A 16,652-nucleotide genomic window follows, 5' to 3' on the forward strand; every position below is an offset into this window, starting at 1 on the left:
AAAGACCAGAAGGAAATGAGCCCAATATAAAGGGAGCAGAGCACACAAGGATCAGGTGAACCTAATTGGAAAGACAAGGATTAAACAAGGGGGCGTGGTGATTGAAAACGAGGAGGCAGGACAAGAGCACACGGCCAACATAAACAAAGACACAACCATGTGCTCAGGCACAATATAAACAGAGACACATTAAACAAAGACAGGACAGACAAGACTGTCAGGGCAGGATCCTGACAATGACAGGACATAATGAAAGAATATAGAACACAACCGAAAAGAAGAATGTAAAAATTAGGATGAGACATATAATAAAAGAATGTAGAATAGAACAGAATTGAACAGAACAGAAGAATTTTAAAAAACTATAAGACAAAATGGAAGAATATAGAGGATAACAACAGAAAAGAAGAATGTAAAAAATTAGGATAAGACATAAAAAGAATGTGGAATAAACTAGAATAGAATAATGTATAAATTGTGATGGGACATAATAGAATAGAACAGAACAAAACAATGCAAAAATTAAGATAAGAAACAATAAGGGAATGTAGAATAGAATATAATAGAATAGAATGTAGAAATTAGAATGGGAGCAGACAAGAACAAAACAGAATAGAAGAATGTAAAAAATAAGACAACAGAGAAAAAAGAAAGAATGTAAAAATAGGATGAAGACATAAAATAAAAGAATTTAGAATAGAATAGAACAAAATAAAAGAATGTAAAAATTGTGATAGGACATAATAATAGAATATATAGGAATAGAATAGTAGGCTATAGAAGAATGAAAAAATGAGGATAAGACAAAATAAGGGAATGTAGAATAGAATAGAATAGAATAGAATAGAATAGAACAGAATAGAATAGAATAGTGTAAAAATTGCCCCTGCCCCATTAATCGCAGACGCTAAAGTGCCCTTTCGGTCCGATTTAGGTGCTCCGGATCGCAATTTATACCGAGGGGGACCGCGATTGTGCCCTTGTGACGCCACGAGTCCCCTGCCCCTTCGGAGGTCTGTGCACGCGCGCGCACACACACACACACACACACACTGCGTCCAGCAGCTCTTCAGCGTTCAGTGTTGTGAACATAGGCCGTACAACAGTGCTGTGCTGTCACCAGGCTGAGAAGTGCGGCTTCTGCACATGCTCAGTGTGTCTCCCATCACATCACGCGCAATCAAACAGAGCATCCTCCTCCAGCCGCCTCCAGGAACTGATGCTCACGCGTCTGCGACACCTGCCTCTCCGGTCCCAGCCGCGTTTCTCTCTCTGCTTCCCCGTGTCTGTCGCGCTCCCTTTCTCTCATTATTCCCCATGCGAGCAGTCTGAGTCGGAGCGGAGAGGACGTCATGTCACGCGCACCAGAGGGATTTCTCTGAAGACTGCATCTGATCTGTTATGGAGTTCAACTCTTCATCTGTGTTTGAGCAGCACACACACACACACACACACAAAAAAAAAAAAAAAAAAAAAAAAAACAAAAAAAAAAAAAAACCGCTAACACTGTTGCCATGGTAATGCTTATCAGCGGGCTTTGCCGTAGCGCATCATTTGCTTGCGTGATGTGAGGGTTGCCATCTGTTTGTGTTTCAGTAACCCACCAGAATGAAGAGTGCTATTGGCTATGGCTGCGATGATTTGTATCACATGGAGTGTGGGTCACAATCACAATGTTTCGTGATAATTTCGGGGGTTTTCTGTTATAGTCTGTGATGGCAGCTCTGTCAGCGGATCTTCTGTGTTGTTCTGAGTGCAATACACCCCCCACACACCCTATAGACAACATATATAAGCCCAAAGGAATATTTGATTTCTCAGTGGTGGCTCAAGCCACAAGGATCTCTCAGTAGCATAATTAATCTCATCAACTTTGTTTTCCTATCTCCTTATCAGTTAATTAATTCAAAGGATCCATTTGTTGACATCAAGTAGGCTAAGAGTATTGAAGACTAAAAGCTCAGATGATTTTGAGCTTTTATTGCTCAAAAAATGAGACATTTTGGAGTTCAATTTGAGATTTCTAACTTTTAAATGCAGACCTCTCATGAGATTTTGACTGAGATCTCTAAAAGGAGACAGGATCTTTTTCAGAAACATTCTCATCTAGGAGAAACACTGGCGAACCAAGAGAACTTCTGTTGATTTATGAGGAATCACATCTTCATTTCAAACTATTAGTATGCCTTGAAAGAATGACGGTTATTGATTAATCTGAAGATGACAAGTCGATGATAAGCAAGACCTAAAGACTCTTATGACACTGACCGCTTGCCTTTATTCTTCGAAAATCTGACATATCAAATGATCAAGCAAAAATGCCTTAGTTTACACCCAGCAGATGTTACTGATCGATCCTTTTGATTAATTTCCTCTCAGAAGCTGCTGAGGAGGTTGATCTGAATGTGGTGTACCAGGCAGCAGCAAACGGAGATGTGAACACGCTGACGGCCACGATACGTGAGGACCCGTCCATCCTCGAGTGCTGTGACAGTGAAGGTGCTCTTTCACAACTTACTGCACTTTTAGACTCTACATGAAACTCACTGGTTTTATCTTTGTGAAAAAGATTTGTGCTTAACTGTAGTGAATGTGTACTTCAGATAAACTACAAAGTGCATGTAAAAGGTATCTGTACTTGCAGATTATATATAATATTAATTATTAATTGTACTTAAAGAGAGTACATTTTCATCACTTTACTTCTTAAGATACTTAAGTACACTTTCCAAAATGAGATTGTTATTTTAAATGAACAGATTTGGAGAAATGTAGCATTACATCAGTGTCTCACCGGTGGATCCTCTGCAGTGAATGGGTGCCGTGAGAGTCCACTGAGAGTCCAAACAGCTGATAAAAACATCACAATAATCCACAAGTTATCCACACCACTCCAGTCTATCAGTTAATGTCTTGAGAAGAGAAAAAGCTGTGTGTTTGGAAGAGTCCAATCCATAATTAAGGTGTTTTTAACTTTAAGATGTATCAGATGTTTGGACTCTCATTCTGACGGCACCCATTCACTGCAGAGGATCCACTGGTGAGACATTAATGCAATGCTACATTTCTCCAAATCTGATGACGAAACAAACTCATCTATCTTGGATGTTCTGAGGACGAGAAAATGTTCAATTTTGATGGGCAAATTTTCTTTTTTAGGGGTCAACTATTCCTTTAAAGTACATTTTAAATCATTGTTTTAATAATAAATTGTCATGCTTTAAAGAAGTACTTATTTTGATGTGTTGACTAACATACTAAAGCTAACATACTAAAATATGTAAAGAAATTGATTATAAGTTTAACTGTTATTCAATATTACACTTAAAATTAACACATCTGTAATGTACTAAATTGCAATAATTTTCAACAAACATTAAAAATACAATATCAATGTAAAAAAAAACATGACACACAAGTTTCGAGTACACTCTTAAAAATAAAGGTGCTTCAAAGGGTTCTTCAAGCGATGCCATAGAAGAACCCTTTTTGGTTCCACAAAGAACCATTCAGTCAAAGGTTCTTTAAGAACCATCTCATTCTTACATTTTTTGTAATCTGAAGAACCTTCTTTCACCACAAAGAACCTTTCGTGAAACAGAAAGGTTCTTCAAATGTTTAAGGTTCTTTATGGAACCATTTAGACAAAAAGTTTATTTTATGGCATCGTGAAGCACCTTTATTTTTAAGAGTGTATATTAAAGATTTACATAAATGCCTGTACATTTTAACCATTTTTTAAAGAGTTTAACAGAGTTATAAAAGCACATATGTCCTTGTATATATAAAGATGTAAAGATGCTACTCAAGTGGATCAGAAAGCACTGTAAAATTCAGCTGCATTTAATGTAAAAAAAAAACTATTATACATTTTCATTTAATTGGAATTAATATGCATCTCAGTCTATGAAAACATATACAGTTCATGCATGCTAAAATCTGCTTCTTTTTCACAAGGCTGTGATATTTCATGCATAACTTGTATATGATATTCACATAAGTAATACATCAAATTATGCAGCATGTTGAGAAGAGATGTGCTTTACATTGGAGCAATATTTAGAAACCAAAATCTGATTAAGGGTGGGATATTTTGCTGTGCCAAGCAGTCACTTTGCAAGGCCCGGCAGCCATGCACAACTCTAGCCCTCCAAACCTCTAGTTTTGCATGGGCAAGCAAGCTAAAGAACAGGTGTTTAAAAAAGTACCTATAATCACTGTCATGCAAAACACACATTCAGCAAATCTGAAAAAGAAATTAGCTACCATCATAAACAGCTAGAATTTGAACGAGAGCTTCTGTTAAGTGTTTCTGACTGCGGATGTCTTGATGACAGGCTCCACACCGCTGATGCATGCTGTGTCTGGGAGGCAGGTGGATACAGTCAAACTGCTGCTGAAGATGGGAGCCTCTATCAATACACAAGATGCCTGTGGACGGACGTCCCTCTCTCTAGCGACATACCTGGTAAAGAAACTCTCTGAGGATCACTGATGAGCTGCGTTCCTTTAAATATTCTGTAGGAACCATGCATCATGTACGAAGTTGCAGTGACCTTCCTAGGTTTGACTGAATTAACTGCTTGTTTAGGTTTTTGAATGACTTGTCCTGAAGTTTGGTCTGATGGTTTTATCCTCTGCAGGGCTGGCTTGAAGGCTGTGTGTGTTTGCTTCGCAACGGTGCAAAACAGAACATTCCCGATAAGAACGGACGCTTGCCAATTCATGCTGCTACTGCTGAAACTGACTTCAGGTAATGAGGAAGATAAATAGAATTTGTTTTCACAAATAAGTTAATGAAGCAAAAAGTAGTGAGTACTGCAGTAGCATTTTCCTGTGCATCAAGCTGTGTGAACGGCAACAGATAGATACGATTCATTGGAGCTTGCTGCTTCTCAATGTCCATTTGGCAGAACACTTACATTTGACAAGATGATAATTAGGAAACAGATTTCAGAGATGCTTCCTAAAAAGTGTTGTTGGGTCAACATAAAATAGTTAGATACTGTATGTTGTTACAGTCAACATGAATACAAAACCCAACCCTATTTACTTTCCCAATGCACATTCCTCGATTCATCAGTGCACATTATTCAGAAAAAAGGGGAAGAATTCATCAATCCCCCTTATTTTGTACACATACATTATTTTGTCCCCGTTGATTATCTGTTTCATGTTATGGAAATAAAAGAGTGTATGCAGTGTTCATAGAGTAATGATGTTTTGTTTGTTTAAGGCTCATGGCTGTGCTGCTACAGCAGTCAACACTGTGTGAAATCAATCATCAAGACAATGAGGTGAGTCAGTGCAGATGAGTTTCAGCTTTGAGAACCCCTTAGAAAGAAAAGTGCACTTAAAAGTATTGAAAGTGCACATGTAGCTGTCATGGATATTGTGGTTTCAAAATTGTGGAATTTTGGAAAAAGTTTGGGAATTTTGGAAATAAGATGAATTAATGATAATTAAAGTTAATTCAAAAGAAATTTGAATCAATACAAACAAAATCAAACACAAACAAAAATAAAAATAAATTTTTTTTTCAAAAAAAAACATACATACAAACAAACAAACAAAAAAAAAAAGAAAAAAAAAAACTTTTTTGTCTTTGATTAATTTGTGAGTAGAACTTATCTGTTGTATGGTAACAGAAAACTGGCTAGCAGATGAAACAGCTTCACAGTTGAGCTAGCTAGCATCATGATAGCCTCTTAATTGTTAGTGAAATGGTGTTAGCTAGTTTACATTTAGCATATCTGATTTAGGCTACTGGCTACTGTATAGACACATTTTGATTTAGTGTTTGCTAATTAAACTTTAATAACTCCTAGTAATATCATCTAAAATTACTTGACTGAATGAAATCTTTGGGCTCAAATGCGGTAATGTGGCTTCAACAGTCCTGCTGTAGATTCTAGAAATTACATTTACATTTACATTTAGTCATTTAGCAGACGCTTTTATCCAAAGCGACTTACAAATGAGGACAATGGAAGCAATCAAAAACAACAAAAGAGAAATGATATATAAGTGCTATAACAAGTCTCAGTTAGCCTAAACGCAGTATACGTAGCAAGGGCTTTTAAATAATATAATAAATAAAAAGAAAACAGAAAGAATAGAAAAATAATAGAGCAAGCTAGTGTTAGAGGTCTTTTTTATAATTGTATAATAAATGAAAAGAAAATAGATAGAATACAAAAAGATTAGAAAGGTAGTTAGATTTAAAAAAAAAAAATAGAATTAGAATAGTGAGTGCAAAAGTTAGAGGGTCAAATAAAGATGGAAGAGATGTGTTTTAAGCCCATTCTTGAAGATGGCTAAGGACTCAGCTGCTCGGATTGAGTTGGGGAGGTCATTCCACCAGGAGGGAACATTTAATTTAAAAGTCCGTAAAAGTGACTTTGTGCTTCTTTGGGATGGCACAATCAAGCGACGTTCACTTGCAGAACGCAAGCTTCTAGGGGGCGCATAAGTAATGAAGTAATGAATTTAGGTAAAGGGGTGCAGAGCCAGTGGTGGTTTTGTATGCAAACATCAATGCCTTGAATTTTATGCCAGCAGCTATTGGTAGCCAGTGCAAATTGATAAATAGAGGTGTGACGTGTATTCTTTTCGGCTCATTAAAAATTCATCTTGCTGCCACTTTCTGGACTAATTGTAAAGGTTTGATAGAACTGGCTGGAAGACCTGCCAAGAGAGCATTGCAATAGTCCAGCCTGGACAGAACAAGAGCTTGAACAAGTAGTTGTGCAGCATGTTCTGAAAGAAAGGGCCTGATCTTCTTAATGTTGAATAAAGCAAATCTGCAGGACCGGACAGTTTTAGCAATGTGGTCTGAGAAAGTTAGCTGATCATCAATCATAACTGTTTTTGAAGGAGTTATGGTTGATGTGCCTAAATTGATGGTGAAATTGTGATGAAACTATGGGTTTGCTGGAACCACAAGCAGTTCTGTCTTGGCAAGGTTGAGTTGAAGGTGATGGTCCTTCATCCAGCAAGAAATGTCTGTTAGACAAGATGAGATGTGAGCAGCTACCGTCAGATCATCAGGATGGAATGAGAGGTAGAGTTGAGTGTCATCAGCATAGCAATGGTATGAAAAGCCGTTTCTGAATGACAGAACCTAGTGATGCCATGTAGACAGAGAAGAGAAGTGGTCCAAGAACTGAGCCCTGAGGCACCTCTCCAAGATACTTTGAAGGACCTATCTGATAGGTAAGACTCAAACCACTGGAGTGCAGTTCCTGAGATGCCCTTTGTCAGTAGGGTTGACAGGAGGATCTGGTGGTTAACCGTGTCAAAAGCAGCAGATAGATCAAGCAAGATAAGTATTGAAGATTTGGATTCCGCTCTTGCCAGTCTTAGGGCTTCAACAACTGAGAGCAAGGCAGTCTCAGTTGAATGTCCACTTCTGAAGCCAGATTGGTTGCTGTCAAGGAGGTTGTTCTGTGTGAGAAAGGTAGAGACTTGGTTGAATACAGCTCGTTCAAGTGTTTTTGCAATGAAAGGAAGAAGGGAAACTAGTCTGTAGTTCTCTAAAAGAGATGGGTTGAGGGTGGGTTTCTTAAGTAGCGGAGTTATACGAGCCTGTCTAAATGATGAGGGGAAAACACCTGTATGAAGGGATGTGTTAATGATGTGAGTGAGTGCAGGTACAACTGCAGGAGAAATGGCTTGAAGGAGATGAGATGGAATAGGATCAAGCGGTCAAGAAATTATCTGTGCAACTGACTGAGGAATGCGCAGGGTAGAAATTCACATTAAATCCAGTTCACTTAACCAATAAAACTATTCAACATAACCAATTATACAAACCAACATTCACCTGATACAGACTAACCTGCAATTTTGTAAATTTCTAGTTTATTCCCATGAATTCCTGTTAATTCCCATGTAATTAAGTGTCTTACTTCAAAAATTCCTGGAATTTTGCAACCCTAGTAACAGTTATAAATACTTGGTAGGGTGCAGCTGTGTAACGCACTGGTTGTAATTGGCAGGGAATGACAGCTCTTCACTGGGCTTCTTTCCATAACCGACCTGAGCATGTGCAGGCCCTGCTGCAGAAAGGAGCCGACCCCACGCTTGTGGACAAAGACTTCAAAACAGCTCTTCACTGGGCTGTGCAGGTACAAGAAGTCATAAACAAATACATAATTCTAAAGTGCTACTTCAGTTTTCTTACATACAACATATTGTACAGCATTTTTTTTTTTTACAAGTACACTTCTGTGATGACTCTGTTCAATTAAAAAGTCACACCTTTTTCTAACCGAGGACTACCGATCCATCTACCAACAGCTCATCTTTGCTATAGTCTCTACTGTAAAGCACCAATGAGCTGTTCTATAATATGTGTTGGTCTGAGAAGAGAGAGATCACAGAGAGTAATACAATACATGAGTATCACCAGTATATTGCCTTGGACAATGGTCATATGTACAGTAAGCAGTCATACAAAATGGTCCTTAGCTTTTCTGGAGTAGCTTGACTTAATTTGAACCACAATTAAAGTAAATTTACTGTAACAGATGGGTCAAGACACATTTACTGTTGTGTGTTATGTGCTGTGAAAGCTCCACAGACGTCCACATGAATTTAGACACCTATTCCCACCCACGCTTACATGTTATCTTGGCCTATTACAGTAAGGGTACTTGTATTTATTAAGTATATAAATTAAGTAATTATACTTTCATCATTTAGTGTACTATTTCTTACCCTGTTTTTAGAAATAATCTATTTACATCTATGTTTACATTACAGGTTTTTGTCAGGTAGATTGTCATGTTTCATCAAGTAATACAATTTATGTCTTTAAAAAAGTTAATTGTGAAAGATGGTTTATATGTACATTGCAAATGGGTTATTTATTTATATGTCTCATTGTTTTCATCTCTTTGGCAGAGCGGCAGCCGGTTAATGTGTTCTCTCATTCTTGACCATCATCTGGGCTCCTCTGTGATCAATTACGATGATGAGAACGGGAAGACCTGCGTTCACATTGCCGCCGCTGCGGGCTTCAGCGACATCCTCTATGAACTGTCTCATGTTCCTGAGACAAACCTGCAAGCTTTAGATGTGGATGAACGGTACAGTAACATGTTGTGTGATATTTGAGTGGGGAATCACATTAGCTTTTCAGAATGTGCAGTGCTAATCATTATTTTGTTTGCCAGAGGGTCAACTGGGACAAAACTTAGCAACAGTGCACAACAGACATTATTTTACTCACACTGTATGCATTACTAACTGTGTGTGTTCATGTTTGTTTCTTATTATACATCATACTCTCTGTTTTTCTGTCAGGACCCCTCTTCATTGGGCCGCTGCAGCAGGGAAAGATGACTGTGTGCAGGTATTGTTGGAGCTGGGAGTGGAGCCCAACCCTCGAGATATTAATGAGAATACGCCACTCACATACGCCATGTACTGCGGTCATACTGCCTGCATCAAACTCCTCTCCACTGAAAACAGGTTTGTTGTTGTTTGTTGAAAATCGAAAACTGTACTGAAGTTGGCACTTTTGTGAGGTATATCCCCTCAGAGTCAGGCTATCCCACATTAGCAGTGATAAAAGCAACCAAATTCCTCCTGTAGTAGAGTTTCACAGCACTGTGGAGGAATTTCGGCAAAATATTTTTAGCAAAACATCCCCAGAACATCACACAACCATTACTTGTTAAGAATGATCTGTGGACCCAAAAGAAAAACGGAGAAAAACAACAGTTTGTTAGACAAAAGTTGGACCAATGAGCACAGAAGGCAGATCAACAGTAATGGGGCAGAATAAAAGCTGAAAGCTGGGTGGTGTGGAAAGAATGGGAGTCTAGAAATCAACCAAGGGTTAAGAGCCAGGACAACGGTCCATTGAAGACAACCTCTCCAAATGACCAGGCAAGTGTCATGTTGAGAGGACTGCAGGGCATCGTAAGCAGGTAGAACAGACCAAAAACAGGCCAGATGGTGATAGGGGCATTTGTTGCATGCCTCCCTAGTCTAAGGTCAGGGAGGTGGTAACAAGGGAATTCATGAAAAACCTCTTCATAGGCATTCTGGGGCTCTTCTTTTCTGTCCCAGCACTCCACAAAAATCACACAGATTTTTGTAATACCCAAGAAGATGATTTTTTTGGCAAGTTCAAAAGGAGTACAAAGAGGGGAGCAATAAACCTTCAGGAGGGGACCAGGCCAAAATAACAAACAAAAAAGGTCTAACTTGGTATGGTGACCCATACTTGGAATTAGTGCTCTGCATTTATCCCATCCAAACTCTCACACACACACGCGGAGCAGTGGACAGCCATTTTTTGCTGCGGGACATGGGGAGCAGCTGGGGTTCGGTGCCCTGCTCAAGGGCACCTCAGTCGTGATATTGAAGGTGGGAGAGAGCGCTGTACATTTACTCCCCCCATCTACAATTCCTGCCGGCCAGAGACTCGAACTCGCATCCTTTGGGTTACAAGTCCAACTCTCTAACCATTAGGCCACGACTTTCCTAAAAGCATCCCATCCTTGCCATTAAGAGTTTGCAACTGTCAACTGCAGTACTGATGATGTTCGCAAGTGTAGGGTCCAACTTCTGGGCAGCAGCCGAATGTTCCTTACCCACTAAAAAGTGAAAAAGTGATGTGACATACAGCCAATTATGGTGACCCATAGTCAGAATTTGTGCCCTGCATTTAACCGTCCAAAGTGCACACACACAGCAGTAAACACACACACACACACCGTGAACACACACCCGGAGCAGTGGCCAGCCATTTATGCTGCGGCGCCTAAGGAAGTTCAGCTGGGAGCTGGGAGTCATGCTCAGGCACAATTTTATTCTCAACATATAACTTGCACTCAACTGGTTTATGTTGCACAGTCAGGAAAGAATCAGAGAGATCAACAACATCTTGAATGTTTCTTGACTGGGACTGCGTAACAGCACATGCTGGAAAAGCTAGAGGAAACATTTCAGAGAGATCAGGTGAATCGCATACTACTGGCTGGGCTTGGCTTGGTTTGAACACGATACGTCTCCGGAATGTCTTTCGGCCAATTCAACTTTGCACCACCATGCTCGAAAGTGATAAAATAAGAGTCTACTTCTGATTTGTGAAATGCCGGTATTACAGTAATTTGACATACCAACATCAAATTCAGATTTAGACACAAAGCTATCACTAGAGGAAGGCGGTCTAGAACGAGGTGTAGGTATCGGTCAACTACTTAGAGTTTGCACTTCTAACTCAAGCTTAAGCAACTTAATGTCACAATCTGCTTTGATTTCAAGAGCTCTCAGACAAAGCAGCTGTGTCTCATGCTCCTGCTTCTTTAATGTGAGATCAAGATCTTTTAATTGCAGGGCAACATGAGGATCTACCGAAGCTGCTTTAGTAAGCTCAAAAAGAGTACAAAGAGGGGACTAGACACTAGACATAACAAAGCACAACTCAAACTTGACTGGACTAGACTAGACTAGACTAGAGAAACACAGAGAAAGAAGACATGACACAAAACAGAAGCCCAGACGATAAGACAACATAAAGCCCTCTAACCAGTGGCCCTACTCAGCCATAGCCATCTGGACCACTCCCTGGGGTACAGGTGTTGGGAGAAGCAGGCGCATCGGTGCACCTTACCATCCTCCAGAGACGTCTGGAAAACAACTGACCCAACTCCCACATCCGACACATCCACCTCCACAATGAATTGCCTTCAAGGGTTAGTCATCCTCAAGACAAGAGCCAAAGTAAAGCGGGCCTTAAGGGTCTCAAAGGCAGACTAGGCAGAAGAAGACCATTGGAAGGAAGCAACCTGACTGTAATTTCTAATTCTAGTCGAAGCAAAGAAACTGTTGCAAAGTTTATAAGGAACCAACACCCCCTTAGAGTCAATAACTGGCTTCCACCATTAGCAGTAATAACTGCATCCAAATGCCGCCTGTAGTAGAGTTACACACTGCTGTTAAGGAATTTCAGCAAAAAATTGTTAGCAAAACATCCCCAGACCATCACACAAACACCATTTGTAAACAATAATCTGTGGACCCACAAGAAAAATGGAGAAAAAAAATCTGATTACTGAAAATGAGCAGAAGGCAGATCCCCAGTAGTAGGGACAGAGCCAAAGCTGGAAGTTAGGTGAGGGGTAGAGAAACCATGCTGATACTCTCCACTGAAATGATGGTCCTCGTCAGCAGTACTGATTGGGTTCTGGGTTCTGAGGGAAAACTTCTCACACTTTGCCCTCTCTGATCCAGACAAGATAGTAACCATTGCAGAGGTGCAGTTTCATGAATTACCTTACCCACTGCAAGATCTTGAAGGCAGATGATAAAATAAGCCCCCTTTCCTTAGCTCATGAAGCATCAATAAAATTCCCCTCCCAGCCCGAATCAGCTAACTGGAGAAATCCCCTCCCACTTCGAGATGTGATAGCGGTGTCTGATTCATGAACTCACTGATTCATATGATCTGGTTCGTGTGAGTCTTCAGTAAACAACTCACTGATTCAAATGATCTGGTTCGTGTGAGTCTCCAGTAAACAACTCACTGATTCAAATGATCTGGTTCGTGTGAGTCTTCAGTAAACAACTCACTGATTCAAATGATCTGGTTCGTGTGAGTCTCCAGTAAACAACTCACTGATTCAAATGATCTGGTTCGTGTGAGTCTCCAGTAAACAACTCACTGATTCAAAATGATCTGGTTCGTGTGAGTCTTCAGTAAACAACTCACTGATTCAAATGATCTGGTTCGTGTGAGTCTCCAGTAAACAACTCACTGATTCAAATGATCTGGTTCGTGTGAGTCTCCAGTAAACAACTCACTGATTCAAATGATCTGGTTCGTGTGAGTCTCCAGTAAACCATCTCAATGGGTATAGGAAATAAAACATAGCATTAAAATAATGCCCATGCATGTAGTTTTTAAATACATTTCAAACTAATATGTTTACATAGTGTTCTTTTTATACATTCTGCCCTATGACGTCTGTTTTTACTGAATTTGTCAACACACATTTTGCTTTTCCTCATTTTTAAATACAGTTTTTTTTTTTTTAATACTATGTTGTTATTATTATTATTATTTTTACTTGTTTGGACACATGAAGTATCGGTAACTTAAATTGATATTTTAACATATGTAATGTTTTGAGTGTATGACAAGTCCCCCTTCTCCAGGTATTTTGAGCAGAAGGATGATATAAAATGTATAGATGTAAAATGCTGGAAGATTCACGTAAAGTATTTTTCAGAACTAAAGATGGCATTACTTTTCACAGGTCTGAATCGAACAGGCCACTGCATGCTCAAAACAGTGACTCTTCCTTACGCAAGGAGGGGAAATTTCGCATGCTGAACCACATCTTCAGCAAGAAGAAGAAAGAACTGCATCCTTCTCAGCAGACAGACTTGAGTCAAGAATGTCAGCTCAAAGAAGAGACGTCTGAGGTGGACGACATCATCACTATGTTTGAATGTGTTACTGAACCCAGAGATGAGAGCGAAAACAGCTCTACTGTCAGAAAACGAAATAATGAGTCTGAGAAAGTCCACCTCGGTGAGGACACATCCAGCAAGGACCTCCAAAGTCTCCCACCCATACGCACACAGAGTCTTCCTCCTATCACTCTAGGGAAGTCCCTGCTGGTAAACTCTCAGACTTTGGCCCACAGGACCAGCGGAGCTCATGTGGCAGGACATTTAGCGCACAGGTCGCAGAAGAGCAAGAGCGAGCATGACCTGTTTGATGGCAAAAGTAAGGACCAAAAAGCTGCCGGATCCAGTCAGATACTGACTCACAAGGCATGGATCTCAACTCCATCTGAACGGCTGCTTGACAAGCTGCTGCATGGATCCTCAAGCCCTTTAGATGTGCTGTGCTCAAATCACACGCCATACATACAGAGAAATGACCAAGGTGAGATACTCAGGACTGATAGGTGATTCTTCATTTAGGTGAACATGTTTGACTCCTAGGGTTATTTTAGTCTCTTTACTTACTTAAGCAATCATCTAAGTTTTAAAAGACTTTACAATTATTTTAATGGCAAATGGTTCTGTACTGTTTACCACATCTGTTACTTTTGCCTAGTTTTTAGGCAGAATTTCACTAATTTGGGCTTAAGTGTAATGTAATGTTTTCTGACACTTAATTAGCTACAGTTAAATGAAAATGTATCATAGCTTGAATTTATATAAAATGCAATTAGCTAAACTTTTTGTGACCCACTTAAATGTGACTTAAGTACATCTTTATATGTATAATTTAAGAATTACTTCTGTTGTCTTTGAACATGGTTAAAATTTACTGCCGAATATACTGACATCCATTTGTGACCAACTAAAATGTATGTATTTAAATATATTTGCAATTACTGATAACACTTTATTTTAAGGTGTCCTTGTTACACTTGTTACATGTGCTTACTATTATAATAACAATTATTCATGCATAATTACATGCAAGCAACCCTAATCCTAACCCTAACCATATAGTACGTACATGTAGTTAATTAATATTAGTCAGTACTTAAATGTATAATTATACTGTAACAAGGACACCTTAAAATAAAGGGTAACCCAATTAACATACACCTCTGTAATGATGAAGTATGGTATAATTAAAGCATATGAAGTGTAAAAAGGAATAACACACTGCAGGTCAAAGTGTAATCAAGTACTTTTTTGTGTTTTGGTATGTGAAATGAGTGCAATTCTATAAGCCACATCAAAAGATTATTACAACAGTTGCAAGTGTTAACATATGAAACATTATTTGTTTCAATAGTATCATAATTTCATGTTTCATTTTTCAAGATTTTAAATAATCAAGTGTCCCTAATTGTAGAATCATCCAGATATATATCAGTGAATTACTCTGTGAAATGTTTACTTGTAAAATGTATAATTTTGTGTCGTCTTCTCTGAGCAGCTCATAATCATCTTTTACCTCTGAGGGTCAGAGAATCTGCTCTCACACGAAACAGTCTTGCTCCCATCCGTGACCACTGCACACACAGATGTAAGTTTTATCCTTATATCCTCATATTTTTAATGCTCCATAAAACTCTGTGCTAGATTATTAGGGCCAGATTTATTAAACAGGGCAATTTTAAATGCTAGAACTGCTATCATCTGAAATAGCAGGTTAAATCTGATAACATCCACAAGTTTTTCAGCTTCGGCTTTTTAAAAAGGCTTTCTAATGTACTTCAGTTAGATTCACAAAGATTGCACAAAATCGCATATGTTTTAGGGCTGCATTTGTCACAAATGAGAAAGAAAGTAGTAATCCTTTGTTGAATGTGATTGTTCCATATTTGCTGTTTTGCTTTGTTTATAATTAAAATGGGGGAAAAATGATTGAAGTTGAAACAAAATGTGTTACAACACACTGTTCCTGTATGATAAAATAATATATTAGAATCAAATATGATACACTCCAAACTGGAACTTTTTCTAAACATGAGCATTGTTCACATCTTTCATGTGGTCCACAGTTTCCTTACCACCTGACCAGGTCTCACAGGGAGTGAAGAAGTCCAAATCCTCTTTAGGAGCAGGTCTGGCTGTACTTCCACCTCCATATGCGTCCAAACTGCACCGAGCCGGCATTCCCCAAAGCCAGTCGCTCGGCTCCTTCCCGACGCCACTGACTGGAGAACCTTTACGAAACATTCAAGTTCTTCCTGCCATTCCTCCGCAGAGAAAACGCAGCCCATCCCATCCCAGAGTCACTCTGACAGGAGAAACCGATTGCCTAAAATAAGAGACAAATTTAAAACTGTAATACTGTTCAGCTTTTCATTCAGATCATGAGGATGCCTGTTTGATAGAAACTTTGAGTCTTAACAAGGCTGTTTTTCATACAGTTTTACAATTATGATCTTTTTCTATGGTATGCACATGGTTTAAATTTGAACTGTAACATTTACACAATCTGTAAGCTTATTGTTTACTGTTAATATTAATAAAGAAAACTGTTAAAGAATGGAATCTAGTCAGAAATATAATCAGCATAATAATAAAATCTTAATTTGATACTTTTAAAATTAATGCTTCAAAGTAGTCCTAAATTCAAAATATTAACTATAGCACTCTTTACCTTGAAATAATTTAACACTGGTCCCAATCCTGGTCCTGGGCCCCCCCCCCAACACTGTGCATTTTGTACAGTACGTCTCCCCCAAATAAAACACACCTGATTCAACTCATTAGTTGGGTCAGAAGAGAAAGACTTCCAAAATTTGTGCTTTTGGGGTTTCTCTTTTTTACCTTGCCATATCAGTATCACAATCATTCTGATGGTACACTGACTTATAATAAGGAGAAAGGCTTCTGTGTCTTTCACAGGCTTCCATCAAACATCTGTTCTGGGAGTCTGTACGTTTGGTGAGCCTCACAGTAAACTCACTTAACTGTAGGGGGCACCAAAGTCACAAAAATACACAAAAAAAACACACAGTGGCTGTAATATAGGGGTCTCCAACCCTGCTCCAACACACCTGTCTGTAATTATCAACACCTTGATTAACTGCTTCAGGTGTGTTTGATTGGGGTCGGAGCTGAAATATGGAGCAGGGTTGGAGACCCCTGCTGTAAAGTGTTATTTCAGCACTGTATTATCTGATAGTCCCCACCCCAAATTCACACCAATA

At 39.0% G+C, this 16,652-nt stretch overlaps 1 protein-coding gene across 1 annotated transcript; it reads left to right on the top strand.

Annotated features, from left to right (window-relative positions):
- Positions 1 to 902: 902 nt before the first annotated feature.
- On the top strand, positions 903 to 16,046 carry LOC109067495 (ankyrin repeat domain-containing protein 55-like). Its single transcript, XM_042764574.1, has 11 exons — positions 903 to 1,438; positions 2,377 to 2,499; positions 4,338 to 4,468; positions 4,644 to 4,753; positions 5,237 to 5,297; positions 8,001 to 8,129; positions 8,908 to 9,092; positions 9,310 to 9,477; positions 13,275 to 13,912; positions 14,927 to 15,016; positions 15,495 to 16,046. Exons 1-11 carry the CDS (start codon positions 1,402 to 1,404, stop codon positions 15,761 to 15,763), a joined length of 1,941 nt encoding a protein of 646 aa, XP_042620508.1. The 5' UTR covers positions 903 to 1,401; the 3' UTR covers positions 15,764 to 16,046.
- The last annotated feature ends 606 nt before the right edge of the window (positions 16,047 to 16,652 follow it).

Source organism: Cyprinus carpio, chromosome A10, assembly GCF_018340385.1.
Source record: "Cyprinus carpio isolate SPL01 chromosome A10, ASM1834038v1, whole genome shotgun sequence".
In the NCBI taxonomy this organism is placed as follows: domain Eukaryota; kingdom Metazoa; phylum Chordata; class Actinopteri; order Cypriniformes; family Cyprinidae; genus Cyprinus; species Cyprinus carpio.